Source organism: Schistosoma mansoni, chromosome 1 (genome assembly GCF_000237925.1).
Source record: "Schistosoma mansoni strain Puerto Rico chromosome 1, complete genome".
Classification (NCBI taxonomy): domain Eukaryota; kingdom Metazoa; phylum Platyhelminthes; class Trematoda; order Strigeidida; family Schistosomatidae; genus Schistosoma; species Schistosoma mansoni.
Window position 1 is genome coordinate 27,369,544 of NC_031495.1, and position 22,967 is coordinate 27,392,510.

General features: G+C 37.7%; 2 protein-coding genes across 2 annotated transcripts in view; one reads left to right on the forward strand and one right to left on the reverse strand.

Annotated features, from left to right (window-relative positions):
* The first annotated feature begins 4,693 nt into the window (after nt 1–4,693).
* Smp_052640 (hypothetical protein) lies at nt 4,694–16,227 on the forward strand. The gene is made up of 7 exons (XM_018793899.1): nt 4,694–4,723; nt 8,112–8,315; nt 8,351–8,446; nt 8,480–8,620; nt 8,655–9,095; nt 10,752–10,855; nt 16,169–16,227. The coding sequence occupies exons 2-7, from the start codon at nt 8,180–8,182 to the stop codon at nt 16,202–16,204; spliced, it is 954 nt and encodes a 317-aa protein (XP_018648365.1). The 5' UTR covers nt 4,694–4,723; nt 8,112–8,179; the 3' UTR covers nt 16,205–16,227.
* Nucleotides 16,228–17,349: 1,122 nt separating this feature from the next.
* The window catches only part of Smp_150360 (putative ubiquitin--protein ligase edd), a gene marked incomplete at both ends in the record, with an annotated part of 33,228 nt that continues 27,610 nt past the window's right edge, over nt 17,350–22,967 (reverse strand). The window contains 8 exons of the mRNA XM_018793900.1: nt 17,350–17,562; nt 17,883–18,146; nt 19,151–19,311; nt 19,523–19,722; nt 19,805–20,110; nt 20,326–20,662; nt 21,901–22,476; nt 22,581–22,778. Of these exons, the coding sequence (XP_018648366.1) occupies nt 17,350–17,562; nt 17,883–18,146; nt 19,151–19,311; nt 19,523–19,722; nt 19,805–20,110; nt 20,326–20,662; nt 21,901–22,476; nt 22,581–22,778 (2,255 nt within the window). The remainder of the gene's footprint in view (nt 17,563–17,882; nt 18,147–19,150; nt 19,312–19,522; nt 19,723–19,804; nt 20,111–20,325; nt 20,663–21,900; nt 22,477–22,580; nt 22,779–22,967) is intronic.

The following is a 22,967-nucleotide window of genomic DNA, read 5'->3' on the forward strand; positions in this document are numbered from 1 at the left end:
TGGACTATCATTGAAAGCGTTAGTCGTAACTGATTGTAAGTCAAATAGTGAGCGAGTTGATAATTTCGCCTTGGGATGAGAAATAGAACGAAGGTGTTATCGATAGATAGGTTAATCGAACCGACGTTCCTACGGAAGTCGATTCTAAGGGGAAGCTAATGTAACAGCTCAGGTTGGTTGGTTAAGAGTTGACCCCAAACAACCAAGCATATGCTAAAACAGTATTGTTCAAGTATTCATTCACTTCCTTACTTTTTGTAAGCGTTATATTCCCTACTATCTTATATGGAATGCTGAGAGCCTTTGTTTGTCTGAACAGATAATCCCACGCTCCACTGTGACTGCGCGAAGATCGAAATAAAGACCTATTCACTACTTCTCTGGTTTCTATCAATAGCACGAGGGTTACCTATAGGCACGAAAAGTACATAAGTATAGTCGCAAAAAAAGAAGTCTTGATTTCGTCGAACGAAGCTAATTATCACTTTGTAGTCAGAGTTTGAAAAACTGATGAATGTTGTTACAATCAATAAGAGTCGTAGACTACAAATCGAGAGTGAAGTTGGCACGAAGTTGTCTCTATAGGATAACAAATGGCGTGTTGTATATAAGTACCATAACCGAACGGAAAAATATAGAAGAAAACGTAAGAAACAAAGAGTGTTACTTCGAACTCTTGTCAATGATGATGGTACAAAACCCTGTCAGTGTTGGGATAGAGGCGATATTGTTGTTTCCAGTTTTCAGGATATTCGTTCAACTATGTAAGTTGATTATTCGCACAAATGACTGTGTCGTGATACCATCAATTGAACTGGACATGTTGTAAGTTCTTGAGTATTTGAACAGCTTATTTACCCGTCCAAAGCATCTAGTATATAAAAACCACGAGGAAACAATACTTCATAAAATACGGAAAGTGAGACGTAGAAGTTGAATAACTACCATGTCTGGATGTTTCATAACATCACAGCGAAATATCATCTCTCCTACGTATACTGACAGTTGCGCTGAACATTTGCTATGACATTAACAGTGTAACAGTTGCATACGTAACTACAAATACATAAGAGGACGATGGGGGGGGGGTTGTGGGCAATTCTAAGGGTCATTCAGAAATTTTTCAAGCCCGTCATGCATGCAAATAAACCGTTAACTGGGTTTGACGACTCTGAGGATACCACGGATGTTCTAGTTTTACAACCAGCTACCAGTAGCACCTTCTATATTCGATCGTTCCCAGTCAGATAGAAATCAGAAGTCAGACGAGAAGAGGCAGGAAAGATATATTTGATTCGTTACCAATATATCGAGGACTTTTTCTATAAGCTGGCTAATGAAACGTAGGAGCTGTGTCCCACGCCGTGTTGCAACGTGATCTGGTACGGATGCATGACCGAAAGCCTTCAGTTAAACAAGTCCACTTAAACAACATGGTCAGCATCCAATGTCGAACACTTAATGAGCTATTGATTTTGGGGAATGATTTACAGCTACAGATCACTCCCCCCCTAGTGAGGTAGTGATGCCCCTAAGACGTGACCAGCCAGAAGTTTAAACCCAACGAGTTTGTCGTTGGTAAACACTCTTCTGATAGCTTGCTATGTGTAGCAGCGTCTGGTCGTCTTTCCTTAAACTATGGGACCAAAATGTACAACATAGCAATAAAGAAATATAGTACAATGAATATTTCGGTTCCTTGCGAAACTTCGTCATTCCTTTCCAGCCGTCCTGGAAAAGAGGAAAAATAAAACGTGTGAGTGCATGTCGAAAATACACTCGTACTTGCGTAAGGACACAAGATGAGCGGGAAAAGATGAATAAACTAATACACTTGCAAACAGCGTAAAAGCGATCGGGAAAAAATGGTTTTCTTTTGGTTTTTTTTATATAAAAAAAATATATATACGCTCAAAAAAATGTTTTGTTTTTTTTTGTTTTTTTTATAAATAAAAAAATGAGCATATTGAAAAAATTTATAATAAACAATGAAAGGGTAATTCAAGATAAAGCTTATGTCCTACGTGCAATATTCGTTGAGATGTTCTGGAAATCTCACTCGTCTTCCAAAACGCGTTGTTTTAGGTTTATCTATCGACGTTGACGAAGTATCAAGTTGTGTGTCGGCTGTCGTGTAGGGTACTACGAGTGTAGTAGCTGTGTCGTTTGCTTGTACCGAAGGAAAATCGACGTAGCTAGGGTTTCCTTCTAAGTACGCTGCTTTGAGTCGGTCGATACTGATGCTATCGTTCGTACCGTTCTTATCGACTACATAGTACTTAGGTTCGCGTTGAAGAACTTTGAAGGGTCCTTCGTATGCTGATCCGAGGGGTCGTCGATGTGAGTCTCGACGAACGAAGACGTGTGTACTATGTCGTAATTCAGGTTGAACGAAAACATCAGTTGATTGAGGTCGAGTGTGAGCAGGTTTAACTGAACGCATAGCGTTTGAAAGCCTACTCGTGTAAGAGTTTAGATCCATGTTCAATGAAGAAGCTGAAGGATCCACGAATTCTTCTGGGAGTCGGAGTGTCGTTCCGTAAACGAGTTGAGGTGCCGTGTATCCAATGTCAGCTTTCACTGCATTGCGGATACCTAGCAAGACGAGTGGAAGAGCGTCTGTCCACTGTGAAACGTTTGAAGCTGATAATGAAGCTTTTAGTTGTCGATGAAAACGTTCTACCAACCCGTTTGCTTGTGGGTGGTAGGCGGTCGTTCGGAAGCGCGTGATTCCTAATAGTGTGGTCAGACAACGGAAAAGTCCAGATTCGAACTGGCGTCCGCGGTCTGTAGTGATGGTTGAAGGGCAGCCGAAATTTGCTACCCATCGTTCGACGAAAGCGCGGGCCACGGCTTCAGCAGTAATGTCCTTAATCGGTACTGCTTCTGGCCATCAAGTAAAACGGTCTACGCATGTTAGGAGATATGAGAAACCGTTTGAATCGGGTAAGGGTCCTACTAAATCTAGATGGACGTGGTCGAAACGAGCGTCAGGGGTCTTGAAAGAGCCTAAGGGATATTTGTTGTGTCTTACGACCTTAGATTTCTGACAGCTTACACAGGAGCGTGCCCACTCCCACACGTCTTTATTCATACCAGGCCAACAAAAGCGTTCGGCTATAAGTTTGACAGTTGCACGAGCACCTGGATGAGAAAGATTGTGCAACGTATTGAAGACGTTGCGTCGATAATGTTTTGGTACAATTGGACGATCCCTACCTGTAGATGTGTCACAGAGTAAGGTTTCCTTACCCGTTCCCATCTGCCTAATACTTAGTTTAAGAGTTGTCGAGGATAACTCATGCTGAAGATCAATGTCTTCTTTTTGAAGCTGAGCGAGTTTAAGAAGGTCGATTCCTTGGAAACTGTTCAAGGAGCTAATTCGAGACAAGGCGTCTGCGACTAAATTGTTTGCTCCAGAAATATGTTGTACGTCTGAAGTAAACTGCGAAATGTAGTCGAGTTGTCGAGACTCTCGCGGTGAGTACTTGTCTGAAGATGAACTTAAAGAGAAGGTAAGAGGTTTGTGATCGGTAAAAAGCGTGAATTCTCTTCCTTCGATGGAATGTTGAAAATGCCGTACAGCACAATACATAGCTAGGAGTTCCCTACCGAACGTGCTATACCTAGATTCCGCGTCTAACAACCGTCTCGAGAAAAATCCTAAAGGTTGCCACGAGTTGTTAACCCATTGTTGTAAGACTCCTCCGATTGCTGAGTCGGATGCGTCTACGGCGACACTAATGGGCGCTTGAGTGTCCTGGTGAGCAAGCAGGGTTGCTTTAGCGATGTGTTCCCTAACTGTGGAGAATGCTTTTCGAGCGGTGTCGTCTAAACTAATTGATTTTGCATTTCCACGGAGCTGATCGGTTAACGGTTTCATAAGGGATGCGCATTTGGGTATGAACCGTCTATAGAAACTTACGAGTCCGTTAAAAGTTCGTAAGTACTTGATCGTGGTCGCTTCTGGGTAATCCAGAATGGCCGCCACTTTGCTCCTAAGGGGTCGGATGCCTTGGGCATCAATAGTGTGTCCTAAGAAGTCTAAGGAGTTAGTCCCGATTTGGCATTTCTGAATGTTGACAGTAATGCCATGCCTTTGGAGTCGATCAAAAACAATGTCCAGATGCTTGAGATGCGATTCTCTGTCCGGACTTGCTATTAGACAGTCGTCAACATACGCATGTACGAAGTTGAGACCTCGGAAGACGTCGTCTATAAACCTTTGGAAGGTTTGAGCCGCATTTCTTAAACCAAAAGGCATTCGTAGAAATTCGTAAAGACCGAAGGGAGTGGTGATGGCGGTTTTAGGAATGTCGAAGGAACCAGTAACACCTTAATATTCGGTATATGCCAACTCAGTCAAATCAAAAGTCAGGAATGGAGAGGTTTGAAGAAATTTTTGGAAGGCTATCAATATATCTAGAAGTGATTAGTGTAGGCTGGTTAACGGTTTCAACAGATTTTCAGCACGACATTTGCACTCGTGATATGGTGCGGATGCGTGACCGAATACCTTCTATTAGAGTGTGTTCAGTAAAACTAATGAGGTCAGCGCCAAATGTCGAAGACTCACAGAACTATTTATCTCGCGGATTCATTTACCACTATAGGTTTCCTGTGTACCGCCTACAGAAAAGAAACATGTTCCAAGAATCTATACAGATTGTTTGTTGAAACTGCGCGTAAGTGCGCAAGATATAAAGTGAAGGTTGAGTTGGAGGTTAGGTTGACAGAAGTGTCATGATGGATGTACTCTATATCAGTGTAGCAGTTATTTTTGTCGGGCAGTATCACCTTTAAAATCTCTGTGTATTCTTAGTCTACAGTCTCTTCTTAAAAACATTTATGTGGGACCAGTGTTTCTCAGTGAGATTTGTGAATACTGTCATATGAGTTTAATTATTCATTGTTTTCCACAGGAAGGTCAAGGAAATAAGGTGTATTTTAAATCAAACCTTCATCTTTCCTATTCGTTAGTTTCTTGTAAGTCATTCAAGGTTGGTCCAAATATTACATAAAACTTGGAGCCTTCTGCTTGAGAAATTTCGTGCGTGTGTAATATTTAGCTCCATTTACTTCATTGGTTATTTGTGTTTCCTTCAACAAATAGCCTTAAAAATAACCTGAGCTTAGTGAAAGGGTTTTTGCTACAGAACGCAAACGGTCGCAATTATTAGTGTCCCGTACGTTCCATTCTTAATAACTGTCACATGGGATGTCAAGTAGACTTATGTAAAGTAGGTGATTTATTAACGTTATAGTCATGTGATCGCGACCTAGTCTTCTTTATGGTACAGGTCCATGACTTATGGTGTTCTGCTTTTCCGTTGACCGGCTACTAGACAGCTGTAATTTTTATAGGCACAAAAGTGTATGTTGTCTACGATAAAACGTTGGAAACAATAATATGCTTCATTCAGTTTCCGTTCTACCTATGCAGTTTACGTGTAGGACTTATATAAGTCCCTTATTTTTGATTTCGAGTCCATAGTACGTGATACATTCTGTTGTAAATTCTTTTACACGGTTTATTTCCCGTATTTACAATAATTCTACTACTAAATAAAATGCGGCGAGACTATTATACATGGACAACCTTTGAACGAATCTGAGGTGACCTTGAAAAATATCAGTCAATCAGGAAACAGTTAGTATGCAATAAAAATATATTATAAAAAACCAAAGAATTAAAGTGGATACACCTTTTACATAATCCAAAAAATTGTCAAGGTTAGAAAGAGGTTTAAAGGCTTTAAAATCGCAATGCTTAAGGGAGAGGAACTCTTCCATATGGCTCCGTAATACTCGGTCTCTGGGGAAATGATAAGGTCTCAAAAACTCAGCCTCGACTACATAGATTCAATATTGTTCGTGTATACTCCGGTTATGTAAGTTTGTCATTTTTATTACCTTTATATCCCCACAACAGTAATACCACTGAACAGCTGGAGCTTCAGTATCATCTGCGAATATTGCAGCCAATGTTACTGGTGCTTTTACCGTACCGTTCGCAGCAATTATTATAATTTGCCTTAGTCTCAATCTCGATCGAGCGAAAATAGTTCCTGTTCTAGCGGACATCTTCCTCCAACATATATTACATCGAAGGACAACATCACGGTAGTGTGCACAAAGTCTACGAGTCACTTGATTACCACAATTACAAATGAAGTAAATTCTTAGTAGTCCCATTTACTGTAGCGCCTTATTTGTCACGTCTCTAAAATCCCCTGTGAACCGGTTGTACATTAGCATCAGGTACTGAAATTGGCGCCGCGACCTTTAAATCCCTTGAACGTGTCTGATTGGCTCGTCCATAAATTGTAGTCTCGCCGATCACGAAACACCAGCGAAGTAGTCCAGTTTTTTACCACTGATAATATTCACTCCTTAAACTGGTTTGTGCTTATCCCTGGAATCTTACTAGACTGAAGTAGTGAATGCATATTATCGCCTTGACTTTATGTGTGTAGGTTTACCGTAACAGTAACCATTATGAACAAAATTACTTCTGATACTAGTATATTATTGGCCTTTTCAAAGTTTTTCGGTAGAATTTAGATTTGTATTTATAGTCATTCTCGTTGAACCAAGTTAATATAAGGTTGTGACTTTTGCTAGTTATTTAGCTCTACAAAACCTGTTTGCGGATGCAACCATCATGAAGATAGACTTCAATAAGTAAAAAGATCCAATCAGTCAGATAGGTTTGACCGTCCTGGAATACCTTACTTGCTATTGCCAAGTCGTACTCATATTTACTGACCTAAAGTCTCCATATAAATTTATAACTCAACGGGTCTTATCACGATCTTTCATTGGAAGGTGTATCAGTGTTCCAAAGGTCTCCAAATTATACATTATTTGTCCCTCCAAAGTTCAATTTAATTTGTCATTTAAACTGGTTACATCAGATATTCTTCTGGGTTCAGCTTTAATACAGACATTTTGAAGATTAGCCTCCTGCCTAGAAACGTATGAGTTTAAAGTGAGAATATTTCTTACACTGACAAAATATAGGGTTACCTAAATAACAGTACATGAATGTTTGGGATGTTTTCTTTTCTTCATGAATCCAAGACATCGCCTCAGAGCCGGTCTGCATTAGTAGCGAGTCAGAATACAAGAGGGTATTTGATCATCCTGACCACTTCACTTACTTCTGAAGTGCCATAGGTTTTGATGGGTCACTGGCGAGATAACGACATGGATACAAGAGTATTGTTAAGTGAAGGGAGGATGTATGTCTGCTAACCACAAAACAGATACATTGTGCATCATTTTGATTGTGAAGCGGCCTTCGGAGATGATTGTCACGGATATGTTCCAGGTATTAATCGTATATCCCTTCCAAGTGTTGCCCATCTGTAGTTGAACCACGAGATAAATAGTTTTCAGGTTCAGTATGGGGTTCAAGGTAGTTTGTTTTACTTAAAGAACAGATTCGTGTACTTAACTTTGAGTCACACTGTGTATGAAGAGTAGTGGTAGTAAAAGGCTGTTGATGACAAAGTAACGGGCGGGGTTTGAACCGGCGATCTATTGGTTGAGGGCCGAGTAACACTACTGCATCATGAATTCCAAGTAAGGGCATCAAATTGACTGATAGTTGTAAAGTTTAATATATATCCCTAGTAGTTGGCATGCTGACTAGCGTGATAGTTCAAAAAAGAAACTGTGGATGACGGAATTCAGACTACACACCAGTCGATGAAGTTAATGACTGCCTATCCTAGCCACTTCAAAGGTGTAGGCTTTCTAGTTGGGGCCCGTCCAATCCCTTTAGTTGGTAGACCTTAAATGCTCTTTATCATTTCTTTATATATTTCAGTCATCTAGTATCATAGATGTTTTGTTACATGAGCTTACTTATTTAAACTTGGGATATCATTGCTCTTCATCTAGTTTCCTAAATCAACTACATTTGCGATAAACAAGTTATTTTAGTGAGCATGATATAATAACGAAGTACTTTTTGTGTCTGAAATATCGTTCTATCGTTGGGGCTCTTGTTTTAAAGCAGTGTAAAAATGTTCAAATTTTAAAATATAAATAATATCAGTTAGTCATAAACTTCATCACATCTGTCGATTTATTTTACCTTATAGTTGTTGTTAATATATTTTATGTTGGATGATAAAAGAGCATATGTAGATGTCTTTTCCCTGCACGTCATATGGCTAATCCATTTGACGAAACAATATTAGAAGGATTTATATGTCCAAAATGTATGGTTACGTTCGGAACTCCTGATTTACTGAGCCAACATTTCAAAGTAGAACATCGAAGTATCAATATCCCAGAAAATGGAGGTTTGATTTATTCTAACCTTGATAGCTGTTGGTAGAATGTTTATCTGTAACTAATCCTGTACTCAAGACACAAGCAGATCTAATTACCTCATCTGCATTTTATGATCGAAAGAATGAAATTCAATCAATTGGTAAGCTTTTTAAATATTCATTTTAGGATACAGGCGTTTATCAGTCTCTGACGCCAAAATTTATGCAGTTGCGAAAAAACCATATTAATCGCAGTTCATTAGAAACAAACCGTTTGTTAATACGTTTGGAAAAATTAATTGACGTAGCGGAAACACACGAAAGCGATCGAAAAGGTAAACACTTCACGATGAATTTGTTTATTTTCAGTATTTGAACAAACCATTGTACCGTGGATTGATGCTAAGGTAGACCTTTGTCCATGCTGTGGTAAGGGATTTGGTTTAGGCGCTGAAATGGCTTTCCCAGATGAAGATGACATGTACTTGAATTCATCGGAAAACAATGCGAGCATTTCTAGGTTTTGGCCTAACAAAACTAATGTCACTCGTTTGACAAATGCTATTCTAGACTATAATCCTGTATACCGCAGGCGACATCATTGCCGTTTATGTGGTTATGTTTTGTGCGCCGACTGCAGTTATTTTATTTCTATACATAATGCTCGTGGTCTTCTACATGCTCTTAACGGACAAGATTTAGATCTTTTTCCGGTTCCTTCGAATGCATCCGATGCTAATGATCATCCAAGTTATTTATTTGAATCAGAAGTTATTTTTCGGAAAGGAAATATTTCTGCTTCCCAAAACGGTAAGTGATTTCGATTTGACTTTAGTTATCAGTTAACTAGTTTTCTCCATAGCAAGTTCTTAGTTCTTGTTAGATAGGAATCATTTCCAGGAAGATATTGTTTTGATCGCTTCCCAGTTCTTCAGGTCCAAAATATAACCAAGCATGTATATAATAAATTCAACGTTTGGAATAAGTGACTGAAAGCTTCAGTACGAGTGTATTTTAGTGAGATACTTTCACTTAAAACAAGTGAGATACAATTGTGTTGTAAATATTTTCTAAATCTAAATATTTAGTGGATATTTTATTCTGATACTTTGTTGAACATATTTATAGGACCATAAACGTTAACTTGGGATAAAGATTAAACTTCACTGGAGTCGTTTGTGTGGTCTTCGTGAAAATTGCCAAGGTCATTTCTATTGATTCTTTCAAGACTATTGACCATGAATTTGTGAATTTGAAGGCTCAGAATCCTGTTAGTTTTACTTGCTCAGCCAGATGTTGCGTGTATACATTGGCTTGGTTTCCGTAATCATCCCCAGAATTAAACTCATTTATTTCAACAAAAAATGTGGATTAAGATGTGCTGTTTTTGAAGTTATTTCATATTTGATGATTGTGTAGATAATCAGGGAAATAAGTATGCATACGTCAAAAGCAAGTTTTCAACTTATAGGATTCTATGATTCTGTGAAAGAGTTTTCTATTATTAAAATAAATCCAAAGAATGCTGATCGATAGACAAAAATTCTATTATACGATGCGGCAAAGTGATGGTTACTCACGAGATTGAATTATTGACGTAAACCATCGAACGATCAATAATGGGATCAAAAAATGAGACTACTTGTGTTGTGTATGCTACTTATGTTAGCAGATGTAAGTAGTATGTAGCACCAGTAGAAAGTGGAATGTCTGCGAGCAGAAGGTTGAGGAGATTGAAATGAAGAGAAGAGAGAACGGAACCGAAGGCAATCAATACAACATCAGGAATGAAGGAACAATAAAGCTTCTAAGAGATAATTCGAAGAAGATGTGCAAATGACGTATTTGATGGATGATTTTCACATTTTTCTAAACTACTGTGTGATTGTTCATTAGTCATAAACTGGGCTTCCGCACTTGAGTCCATCGTTCAATACACTGGCCAGAAATATGGATTCCCATCTAACAAAATATCATACTTGTATACAAACTGTTGACACAAAATAAATATGACAAGACATCCTAAACATTTGTAGGATATCAGTTTTAAAGATCCTTCGCTCTTTAATAAATTGAAACGTACTTTTTATCAGCGTCAGTTTTTAGTCTGAAAGATAAGGTTTTCAGTCAAATTTTTTGTATATTGCAGAGTGAAAAATCAAAATGGATCTATTAGAATATTTTTAATTATAATCTCTGTCCCAAAACACCACCTGTAATGCCTCCTGAGAATATAAAGTCAGGTAACGTAATATGTCGATCGTTTTCGTCGTATCATGTAAAATCGGTAACGATTAGAGTAAATTGTCAAGTTTTTCCATCATCTAGGATAAATGTTCTGAATTTGTTTCTTACTAGTTGCGGATTGCTCATCGATTATTGACAGCTCTTATAAATAACTTCTTAATTTCCTTTTTATTCTGGAATCACAAGTAATTATCATCTCTTTACCATTCTATTGTTTAGGTTATGAGTTGCGTATATGTCCTATTTGTGTAAACATTTTGAAGAGGAAAGTTAGTAGTTTGAAAACGTTACCGACCAATACCCCAATTATCCAAATGCATATAGTGAGTAACTGTTTTATGTTTTTCATCATGCATTGTTTATACCTGGAATAACGGATATGATTAGATAAAGTAATATCCCTATCAAGGTATTCCATTATTTGAATTCAGCCGAAACCATACCTTTTTGTCTCAATTAAAAACAGGCTGTTATTATTATTATTACTAACAAACTCAATGCATTCAAGATAAATCTCAACAACAGGTTCCAAGCCTTACGCGACCTACTGAAAGAAAAAGAAACTTCTACTGAGGGCAACTGGAATGGGATCAAAGAAGCACAGACTTCAGCGCGCTAAGAGGTGCTGGGCCTCAAGCAGCATCATCATAAAGGATGGGTCTCTATGGGAACCATAGACAAGATTCAAGAAAGGAAGAACTAGAAGACAGTAATGAATAACAGCCGTATAAGAACAGAGAAAGTCAAGGCAAAAGCTGAATACACAGAAGCAAATAAGCAAGTGAAGAAAAACATTAGAGCCGACAAGCAGAAATATATGGAAGAGCTTGTGGAAAAAGCTTGAAGAGGATAAAATATGAAACAACTATATGATACGATGAAGAAAGTAGCAGGGAACTATAGCAAACCAGAGAGATAGGTCAAGGATAAACAGGAAAAGTCAATCACAGAAATTCGAGAACGAAGAAACAGATGGGTGGAACACTTCGAGGCACTTTTGAATAGACCAGCTCCACTGAATCCACCGGAAATCGAAGCAGCATACACAGACCTTCCTATTGATGTCACTCGACCAACGATCGAAGAAATCAGGATGACCACCAGACAAATCAAGAGTGGGAAAGCAGTAATCATTTCTTTTTCTCTATGGCATTACTTATATCAGTCTGTATTGGTTGATCGATGCATTCTAGGTTAGGGAAATGCGTTGTTATGGTCTACAGCCAGCTGAGACTGTTTCTGTATATGCCACAAATTCACTCTCTGTACTTACATTGTATAGCATAGATTTATTCAGTTCAGAAAAAAGGTATAACAGTAGATTATGAATCTCTGAATTATATTATAAACCATGAAGTTTAGCAATTATTCAGAGTCTCGTTGTACTGAGAACAAAATGTGTTCACTATCAAGTAAGATTGGTGAATTTTTAAAGCACACCTGAAATTTATGAAGTTTGCTAAGTTGAGAAATTTTGCAGATAAAGTTTCTCTTAAACAGAAATTGTTGAGGCATTGGATCTTAGCCGTTTGCTTTCAAATAAACTAAATTATCAATGCAGTGCTCTGTTTTTATTACTATACTATAAACTTTTATTACTGAATCTCTTCACTGACCATGCTCTAAGAAAGGTCTGGTTCACGGACATTTAATGATGGCATAATATGAGATCAGTATTTCTATGACATTCAATATAATAAAGACTAAATATAGTTTGCTGTGGTGTAGTTTTTTGCTGTCATTCGTTCTGTACCTAGTCTGTCTATTTCATTTAAAGTTTACTAATCGTATTAGTACATTTGACTGTGGACCGTTTCCAGCTAATAAAATGTATCCACCTTATTCTACAAGAGTTTAGTATTTTCTTCTTTTCCTTGTTAGAGATTAGTTAGTTACACATAGTCTCGTGGATATTTTTTGTTGATATTTGTTTGACTCTACATCCAGGAATTCAAAGAATTAATGAAAAAAGTTTGTGAATGGCTACCTTCCTACACCATTATTGCTGCGAGTCTAAAGTGAGATAAAAGTTTTATTTTCGATCTTAAGTGACATTGAAGCGTAATATTTGTTGCTTGACCTGTTACAAAAGTTTGTGTTTCTGTTTTATTTTGGTGGATTTCCCAGAACACTATGACATAATTGCGTAACAAATTGGGGATATTTGTGTTAGGGTGTGGTGTGTGCTACTTATGTCGACAGATATAAGTAGTATGTAACACCAATCGAAAATGAAATGCCTGACAGCAGAAGTTTGAAAAGATCGAATAGAATAAAACGGGAACACAGAGTGATTGGTGTGGAAAGGAAGGGACAATAAAGTCTGAGATACTTGATGGACATTTTGCAAATAAAGTCCTGAACGTATAGTGTTCATATTTTACCAAATAACTGATCCTTCCGGCCTGTGTTCTCGTTCGTAGCAAGAATATCAGTTTAACATTCGATGAGCACCTAATCTTTGCTGCTGAGTTATTGGATACAGTTGAGAAGTTAATTTATGTGGATAAGTGTATGAGCTTGTGATGGAGTAGAATCTGAGACCCATTTATGTATACTAAAAACCAAAGGGGTTTTTACTAACTTGGTGTGCGACGCTTTAGTAGTGTAATGATCGAGAACATAGGTGGGGACAACCGATGTATTTTAATACAAAATTACAGAGTATCTTGGCAAAATATAAGAACTATACACTGAATACCTCACTTGCAAATTTCCATCATTTGTCTTTCACATTCTATACGATCCCTCAACTTCACAATTCCTTTCTATTTTCTCTTTTATCCACTTAAACTCTATCTTCTTAGCCTTCTGCTGTCAGGGTCTCCATTTCCGATCGGTGTTACTTATTACTTATGTTTGTCGACATAAGTAGTGTACACCACAGTGAGTTTTTCTTTATGATTTTGGAACTTAACGTCTGAGCTGGGTAACCTCGGCAACTGTGTTTGATTATCATTATCTCCAAATTATTGCTGGTAGTCTGTGGCAACATACTATCAGTAATGTTCAATCATAGTAAAAATGATGATTAAATGTGTCCTAATATTTTGGACCACGTACTATGATAACTCGGTTACGTTTTACTCTTGTTATAGCGCCCTCCGTACAACGCATTACTTGCCAAAGCTTGTAGTACTTGATTGGAAACGGGAAAGTGGTTAGTTTATGACATAATGCTATGGAATGAATGATATTCACATCGAATTAGCATCCGTTAGTTTGTCACAATTACCTGGATAGGGTCTTAGAACCATACAACTGTGGTTTGTTACTTTGCCAAATATAGATCATAGTAAAAGCTTGTATCAGATTCGCTTTAATTCGTTATTCTTCACAGACAGTATGGGGATTTGTGGAGATTGTAATATTTTCAAAGTTGAATTCACCAGTCGCTCTTAGCTAGACCAGCATTGAAAACATGAAAGCACTGAACGGCCAATGGAGTTCAATCGGTGTCGGGTGTGAGACAGTTATCCACCTCAGACAATGGATGAAGGGTTGTGCAAGATCATGGATCAATTGGAGTTAGACATTAATACCGTTGGGTGCTGGCTCAGTGGTCTAGAGGCTAAGCGTTCGCGCGTGAGATCGTGGATGCGCACTGCTGAGGAGTCCCATACTAAGACGAAACGGCCGTTCAGTGCTTCCAAGTCTTCATAAACAGTTAAACGGCTCTTTCCATTGACTTAAATGTCTTGGTTATACCGTGACATAGATTATATCGTTTAATGTATACTATTCTTGTTTTATTTATTGTATGACTTTTCTAAATGTTTACAGCAGTTATTTCGTTTTGTATTCTGTGTATTTCTTAGCGCCCTATTGTACCAACGTTTTTTGTCATCGTAACAAATTTAATACCTGCACAACTCTCAGACGATTTCTAGAATAGGAAGAATAGTATCTACGATGAAAATGAAGTGTTAAGTCACCAACTGGATAACCAAGCTCAAAGTTTCTATCATTAGTGGTTACTTTTCCTATTATTCAAGTTGCTTTAACGGATCAAGAAACAATCGAGTTAATAATTTTACTTCCTCTATACTTTCACAATTCTTTCTGTCCTGAATCAGGATAGTCGCTTTGAAAAGATATAAATGTAATTAAATGAAAAGGTAGTTTACATAGTGAAGTACGACCAGCTCGAAGGTGGATAACGTTTCTTTTTCTGTCATCGGCATACACTCTGCAAGTAAAATAATGGATTAGCAAAGGCATAATGAAAACTAATTGTGATTGTTAGAGTATGACAAAAATGTAAAATAAAGCACCTCACTGATTTAGCGAGGTCAGATGCTTGGCTGTTTCCTTTTCCGACCTCGTGTATCTCTTCGATTATGAGAAGGCGTTAGATAACATGAATAGGCGAATATTATGGAACCTTCTTCGACACTATGGTGTACCCGAGAAAATTGTCAACATCATCCGGAATTCATATGACGGACTACACTGCAAAGTGGTTCATGGAGGACAGCTGACAGACGCATTCTAAGTGAGGACCGGAGTCAGACAAGACTGCTTAGTTTCACTCTGTCCTTTTCTTCTGTAGTCGACTGGATTATGAAAACTACCTCGACATCTGAAGGGAAGCACAAAATACAATTGATAGCTCGGATGCGACTAGACAGTTTGAACTTCGCAGATGACATGACCCTTCTATCCCATACACATCGACAAATGCAGGTCGAGATAAACAGTGTGACAGAAGCCTCTGGATCAGTAGGCCTCAACATACATAAAGGAAAAAGCAAGATCCTCGAATGCAACACGGAGAACACCAACACAATCACACTTGATAGAGAAGTCCTGGAAGGGGTAGAATCTTTCACGTACCTAGGCAGCATCAAGAAGGATCTGATGCAGATGTAAAGGCGGGATTGGCAAAGCAAGAGCAACATTCCCCACAAGTGAAGATTATATGGAACTCAAAACAACTGTCAACTAATATCAAAGTCAGAATCTTCAATATGAACGTCAAGACAGTTCTACTATACGGACTGAAGCTTGGAAAACTACCACAACCATCATCAGAAAGTATAAGTATCTATAAACAATTATGTACACAAGATACTCAATGTCCGTTGGTCGGATACCATCAGCAACAGCCTACTGTGAGAGAAGACAAACCAGCTTCCAGCCGAGGAGGAAATTAGGAAAATACGTTAGAAGTGGATGGGACATACATTGCAAAAACCATCAATCTACATCATGAGACACGTCATAACTTGGGATCTTAAAAGTAAAAGGTAAAGAGGAATGCCGAATAACAGACTGCACTGAGAATTTGAATCAGACATGAAAAGGATGAATAGCAACTAGAAGGGATCGCCCAAGACAGGGTTAGATGGAGTGTTGGTGGGCGGCATATGTCTTTGTTCTTGTTTGTAGTCACAAACTACAATGTCTTCACTGGCATAAATATGAAACATCAAATTAGTGAAGGTTGTATTAAGATTGCATACTTCTTTTTACTAATTATTTGTATGAATTTAATTACCATAATAGACTCAATTTTTATTATTCATAGTGAATATCTTATCCGAATTCTGGAAATGATTTGTTATTTGCACCCACATATATTGGAATGAATATCATGTGAAGAATTCTTTTCAATGTTTTCTTTCATTAACTAGCTCCGGGGAACAGAAATATACGCTAGAATCTGCTAGATCTATGCACTCCGATTTGTTGCAAGCATTACAAAAAATTGAGACACTCGGGTAAGCGTAGCGTTACAGTATTTTCGTACGTTAAAACGTATCCTCCATTCTTGATATGACTAATAATAAGAACCTTATATATATATATATATTTCCTGTCCGTAATAAAAGTTGATACACTATCTGATTTCAGAAGACAGTTTGCAAAATACAGTGAACCAGATTCAGAACTTTATATCAACAGAGTAGTGGCGCGCTTGACATTAGCAGTTTATCGGAGGGCGAGACATTTTGTCCAAAATTATCTTCCACCTTTGCAAACTCTTCCTACACTCAGACAATATGATAACCTCACTTCACAACGCAAGGTTGAATTGGCAGTTAGATGGTCTGAGGAAGATAAAGCTCTTGCAGAAGTAAGTTGTACTGTATCACATTAAAGGTGTAACTAATTTCGATAAGCTTGAAACAATTAACTTCTAAACCCCCTCTTTTGTATCAGACGATTATTTTCATTAGGTTCAAACATTTTGATCGTAATTCTGCAATCTTTTACTTTCGCGCAACCTTCCAAAAAGTCGAATAATTAACTACATGAGTTTATCTGAAACAACGCTTGGAATTTCTTAAAAATTTTACTTGATTATCAGCAATGTACCCCCTCTATCTATTATTTATTTTTACTTTTCAGCTGACGGAGCGAGTATCAGGTAAACAGAACTTTGCAAACATGGATCCAGCCATTAATCCTACTGCCAAAATATGCCAAAGGTTTCCCCAGCAACCTATATCGACGTCCAACACTTATAAGAAATACCAAGGAAAGAAAACTACAATCGAGTACTTAAGTGATATAGCGAATAATATGGATCACATTGCTGGACAACTGATGATTGCACGCAAAGAAGGTCGACTGCGAACAGCAGAAGAGCTGGCGCAAAAACTCAACCAACTGGAACAAGAATTTCAGAATATCAGTTCTAGTCTTAACGACAGTGAACTCCCAACATAGCTATACATGTTTACGAAGCATTCAAAATGGCACAATAAAACAAACATTTGAAAATCTGATTGATTTATTGTACTTCAAAAATTCAAATGTTTTCTCATTTACAATAATAGGGAAGACTTTTTTAATTGGGATATACAGGAAATTATACAAAGCCAAAACTTTTTGTTCCAATCGCCTGTAACAGTTTGTCACGCAATATGTGCCTTGATGAATATAGTGGTAAGTAGAGACGTGAAATACAAGTGTTAGCAGATGGAAGATGATGGTCGTCGGGTGGCTTAATTGTGATTGAAGGCATAGGCTGAAATCCTTGAGCACTGGCAGGGAGAGTTGGACTTGATGTCCAGAAGTACAACTAAAAACATAGATCACAAAAAGGAAGATCATTAATATTTACTGAGATAGTAGTAGAAATATCAGTGTTATAATGTTCAGCTCAAGCTTGCTCACAAAGGCACTAATAGGATGGAAACACCGATTTTCGGAGTATTTATCCTACCCACACGTGTAAGCTTCCGTGTAACATCGAGAGTTTGGCCTATCGCTCATGCTTTCCAATATTCGTGTAGTTTTGAATAAATTCAACACGGTAATAATGTTATAAAGGATAAGTAGTAGGATACAGAGACTAGCATAAAAGTAATTAGAAAGATAGTTCACAAAATTTGTTCTTACTAAATCTTGACGTTGCTTCATATCCATACTGCGAACGGTACACCAAAACCACTTTTTCAAGCGATTTACCAAATTCGTGTTATCACAGCTTTTGGTCACATCTATATTTGATCCTGTACCTGTTTCGTCTACGAAAGTTGTATATCCAGATAGCACATCAACATCTATATCTCCAGTTCCGTTTAAAAGTAAACGCAAATCTTCAGCAGTTAGCCCATCCAAAGCATTTCGAGGTAGAACATCAAACACACCTTGTCGGAGTTGCTGCACAAAGTCAGAAATTAATAACCAAATTTATTTAATGAGAGGTGACACAAATACATGGAAACAACTTATGGAACTCAAAATTATCTATCGCACATTTGGCACGAGCATCGTGCTCAAATAATTAGTTTTTTCATGTGCAATATCACTCGTACAATTACCTGGCCACTACCAACAATAGTTTCAAACACAGCTGATATCACTATTGGAGATCCCGGCGTCTTAAAATAATATCAACCAGATCATCTAATGCATTCCCGGTGTTGCGATCTCTAGTTTCGACACCACACAACTCATCAGACACCGGACCATGTCACACCACTTAACTATGATTCTTGACACACCATACCCGCCGTTATGCTGGCTTTATAGAGCATGGAACTTTTCAGGATCTGCTCCTACAAACATCTGTCAGCAACCGATACAGTTATTGCAACAATCATCAGTCCAGCAGATCCCGATTCCCTCTATAGGTAAAAACAGGTCTACCTTTAAACGTACCGGTAGTTCTTCAAACCTCTTAGCCACATGGCAAATTCAGACTCCGAAGGAGATAAAGTTTTCGCATCGCGAATATTAACGGGTACCCGGCTTGAATGCAGCTAGGTACAGATTCAGGTTACGAAAGCCTTAGAAAATGTCGGGTAACCTCCGAGTCGAGACGGCTAAATATGACCTAAGAAGTAAATCTGAACAAGCTAAACGACCCGCACGTTGGTGGTCGTGAGATGTTCATCCGCTGACGTATCCACGAATACAAGTATACTTCGAACGTTTTAAGAGGCCTAAGGTTGCTTGCAGTTTTATGTTAAAACAATTAGCGCCCAATCTTATTAAAAGTTAAGGCGGCATGTGATCTAGGATACTACTAGAAACAACAACCATTGTTAATATTAATATCACAGGACAGCCTAATTAACTTAAGAGAAAACTATGACAAATCCTTTTTCTGCAGTTTCATTAAACATTTGGGACAAAATGTGAAACACTGGTAGAAATCTCACCTCCAGTGGTTCCTGAACTGCTATTTTCATTTTGAATTCTGTGTACTTTTTGACAAATTCAAATACATTACTTTCATTAACCTCAACTTCATCTCCACCGGGGACCAAAGCATACAAATAGTCATTTGGTTGACGAACCGCATCTGTGGTTGACAGACCGCCTTCTTCCAGGGCAGGAATAAGTGAGAAGGTTAGGTTGTAATCTTCTATGCTTCCCTGAGACTGGAATTTGAAGGATAAATATGCGAATACAAAGTTATACAACAGTGAGATACATAGAACACAGAAAAGGTATAAATGGGCTAGTAATTTTAATGAAGATTAAAGTTATTAAATTAAAATATATATTTAGTGATATGCAATAGTGAACACGAATTGAAATCACCTTTGAAAAGTCTTCAGATGTATGCAAAAGTAACTGACGCAACCCCTCAAAAGTAGTGGGGTCGTAAAAAGCAAAATCGTGCCAGTGAACCACGCGACCTAAGATGTATTTAAGTATAGGTCGACTGAAGTGCAAGGGACATGTCTCATTTGTCAGCAAACACAAACCAATTACACGGCCGATACCTCTACAAATAAAGAAAAAAAATTGAGTCAGATAATACGTATGTGTGAGATAAAGAGCGAAAGAATAATAAGAGCATAACCCACCTGTAAATAGAGTAGCGTGCAGCTAATTTAACTGAGTCACATGTTTGATTTGAAGGTAAGTTTATTCCGGGAACGGCTCGTGGGAAATAGTAACCCTGTAAACCAGGTTGCCAGAAAAGAGGGACACGCTCAACATCCTCTGTAATTATTAACTCTGCAATTGTATTTAGTGATGAAGAGATATGTGATTGTTGGTTGACAGACGTAGAACCTGCAACAGTTAAAGCCACACCTTGCCAATTAACCAAGCGTTCAAGAACAGGATGATTTAAACCAACTGAAGGTGTCCGCGGACGCTCGACTCGGCTGAAAATTGGCAAAATTCAAACAAGTCATTGATTCCTAACATAAATGTTTCTTTCATATAGTTACAGAAAACAAAATAAAATTCACAAATTAAGATGTGCTGTAAATCTGCAGAAAACTTCGTCAATGTTGAAATTTGTATTTGGGGCAAGTGGAAACGTATTTAACTAACTGAAAACGCAACATCATTTAAGTAGAAAACACAAACAACTCACTTCTGCTCATTTGTATCCGACATTGTTATTAAGGCTCTTGCTTCATCAACACGATTACATAAAGCTTCTTCATTTGTTAATAAAACTGAGTGTTCTGATGATGGTAATTCAAGAAGCATTCCAGTGATTCGTGCAGTTAAGTGTTCATTCCTTACTAGGGATTGAATACGTGTAAACAGTCTACTTCCCACAGATCTTCCATTCGTTAGATCATGCCTGGCACAGACAGGGTTATTACTTTCAGAAGACTGAATCGAGTTAGATGGTTCGTAATTGACTAGTAAAATATTTCTGTTGACATTATCAGATGGATCTTGAATATTATTTGGACTCGAACCTACATTAAAAAGAAGAGTTATATAACTGTAATATAGATGTTTTGAAAATAATAATGATAAGCAACTTTAACACGTTAAAAACAATAACAGGAAACGGAAACTAATGTGTCGCATCTATTACTGAGGTACTAAGAGCTTGATAGATGTATAATTAAAGAATGAAATATCAGTAAAATATAGTATCAAGGAATATGATCTTGATAATAAGCCGTTCGAGGTAAATAAGTTCACAAAATAATAAAAATTGACGATGGGTGAGGTAGTGGGGCGATGATTGATGTTAATTTATAACTGATATTTCACATATTTAAAATGATTAACTATCTGATAATTGGAGTGGTATTTGGATTTCAACGTTGGTTTACGAGATTCGAGAACAAATCTGCAACAAGAGGATAGTTTCTGTTGTTAAATTTTACTTTGCATGTATTCACAATTTATATTTATAAGCGTATTTTTTTCAGGACTTCCTAAAAAGGTTATCAAGTTTCGTGAAGACTGATGAAACTTTCTCGTTTTATTGCCTTTCCATTTACTACTTATGTACAAACAGTCTCCGAAAGACTAATCTGCTTTTAGTACGAACTAGAGCAGCTTACACCAATCTAGGCCATATTTGGCTCCATCGTGATGTTAGTCTGGTTGTAAAAGGTTAGAATTTGTCTTGATTGTATTTTTGGCTGAAATGGAACGCTCATGGAACATTATTCTAGTTCAGTTACTGATTACTAATACGCCCCTTTCCTCTTCTGTTTCTGTATAACCTTATTATTCATCTGTATACCCCACCTCTAGTGCTCTGTTGAATAAGAATTTGTATGATCATATAGATTAAACAACATGAAGTGTGAGATCGAATTAGTAAACACAAATTATTAACAGATATGTTAGCTATTGGTTGCAGACAGTGTGTGAGGTCAGACGATAGTTTTGACAGTGTGACAGGATATCACAGTCAATATTTTTATGTTGTTGACTTGTAGCATAAATTTATCTTCATGTCAGTAATGAAAAACTGGGTGTGATTATTGATTCGTTTATGCTATTGTTTAAAACAGGTCTAGTGGAAAGTGACGTTCTATTCGCCATTTCAGGAAAAGTACAAAAACCCAGCTCGATTAAAAATTAAGTTCCACTACGAGAGTTTTAAAATCGAAATCTCGTGAAGTGATCTGTTTGATCATTGCAAGGCTTTACCGATGTTCATAATCATTGAGATTATTGTACGCCAACTAACCTGATGAAATATTTGTATTCGAGTTTAAAAGTTGTAATGAAGCACAAGAATCCAGGACTCTAGATGAGAGAACTTCTGTACCAGAAACATTTCCATCTGGAATATGAGAAATATTAGAAGTATCAGAATGCCTAGCTGGTGATGGATTATGAGAGCTTGTTTGAGAATTAAAATCAGCTGAGGAGAATGCTGCCTGAGCTGCAGACGGATAAAACGGAGGAGCATTTGTAGATAATCCTCCAGATCGTCGCCAAGCACTTGATCTCCCACGTGACCCAATTGTAAACGTATGCAGTCGAGGTTGAATTTGATATGGACAAAAGGAAATGGACGACTGAATGGTTGTTGGTGTAGATAAAGGTACTGGTTGATGTCCACTCAACCCACTGTTAAGTGAGCTAGACAGTACCGTCGGAGAATGAGTGTTGCTAGAGCTACTTGTTATAGACTGAGTAGACAGAAATATACTGGAAGTTGTTGATTGAACTAAGACTGCAGTTGGCCTATTTGCAGGATTGTTCGACTGAGAACGACTCAACACAGTATAATGACGATGGAAATTTGGTTGTTGATTACCTAGATAAGTCGAAATGAAATTAAACATCAGCATTGAACCTTAAGAGATACTTTTCTAAAAAAATGTTTAGGCAAAGTTTTCAAGTGGAAAATAACCGACTCACCCAAAGAATTTGATGAATTATTTTGAAGAAGTAAATTCAAGTTAGGCAATGGTTCTTGAGATAAGACTGCTTCTGAAAAAGCCGTAAAGAATGACCTAGCGACACCACTACCTTCACCGGGTTCATCTTTAAAAGTAACTTTAATGCGTCGACATGACAGTATTGGTTGTTGTCCAGAAACGATTGAATTTGAGGTGACTGAAGTCGGAGTTACTGGACTAGCACCAAATAATGTCCCTAGTAACGGAGAATCCGTAGTAGTGCCCAGAAGAAGGGCAATAGCAACTTGGTTGGTATTTGCATTTTGACGCGTTGATGGTGAATCTCGTTGATGACTGCTCGAACTAGTATACTGCAGGGGAAAATTATTTGCACTATACATTGATC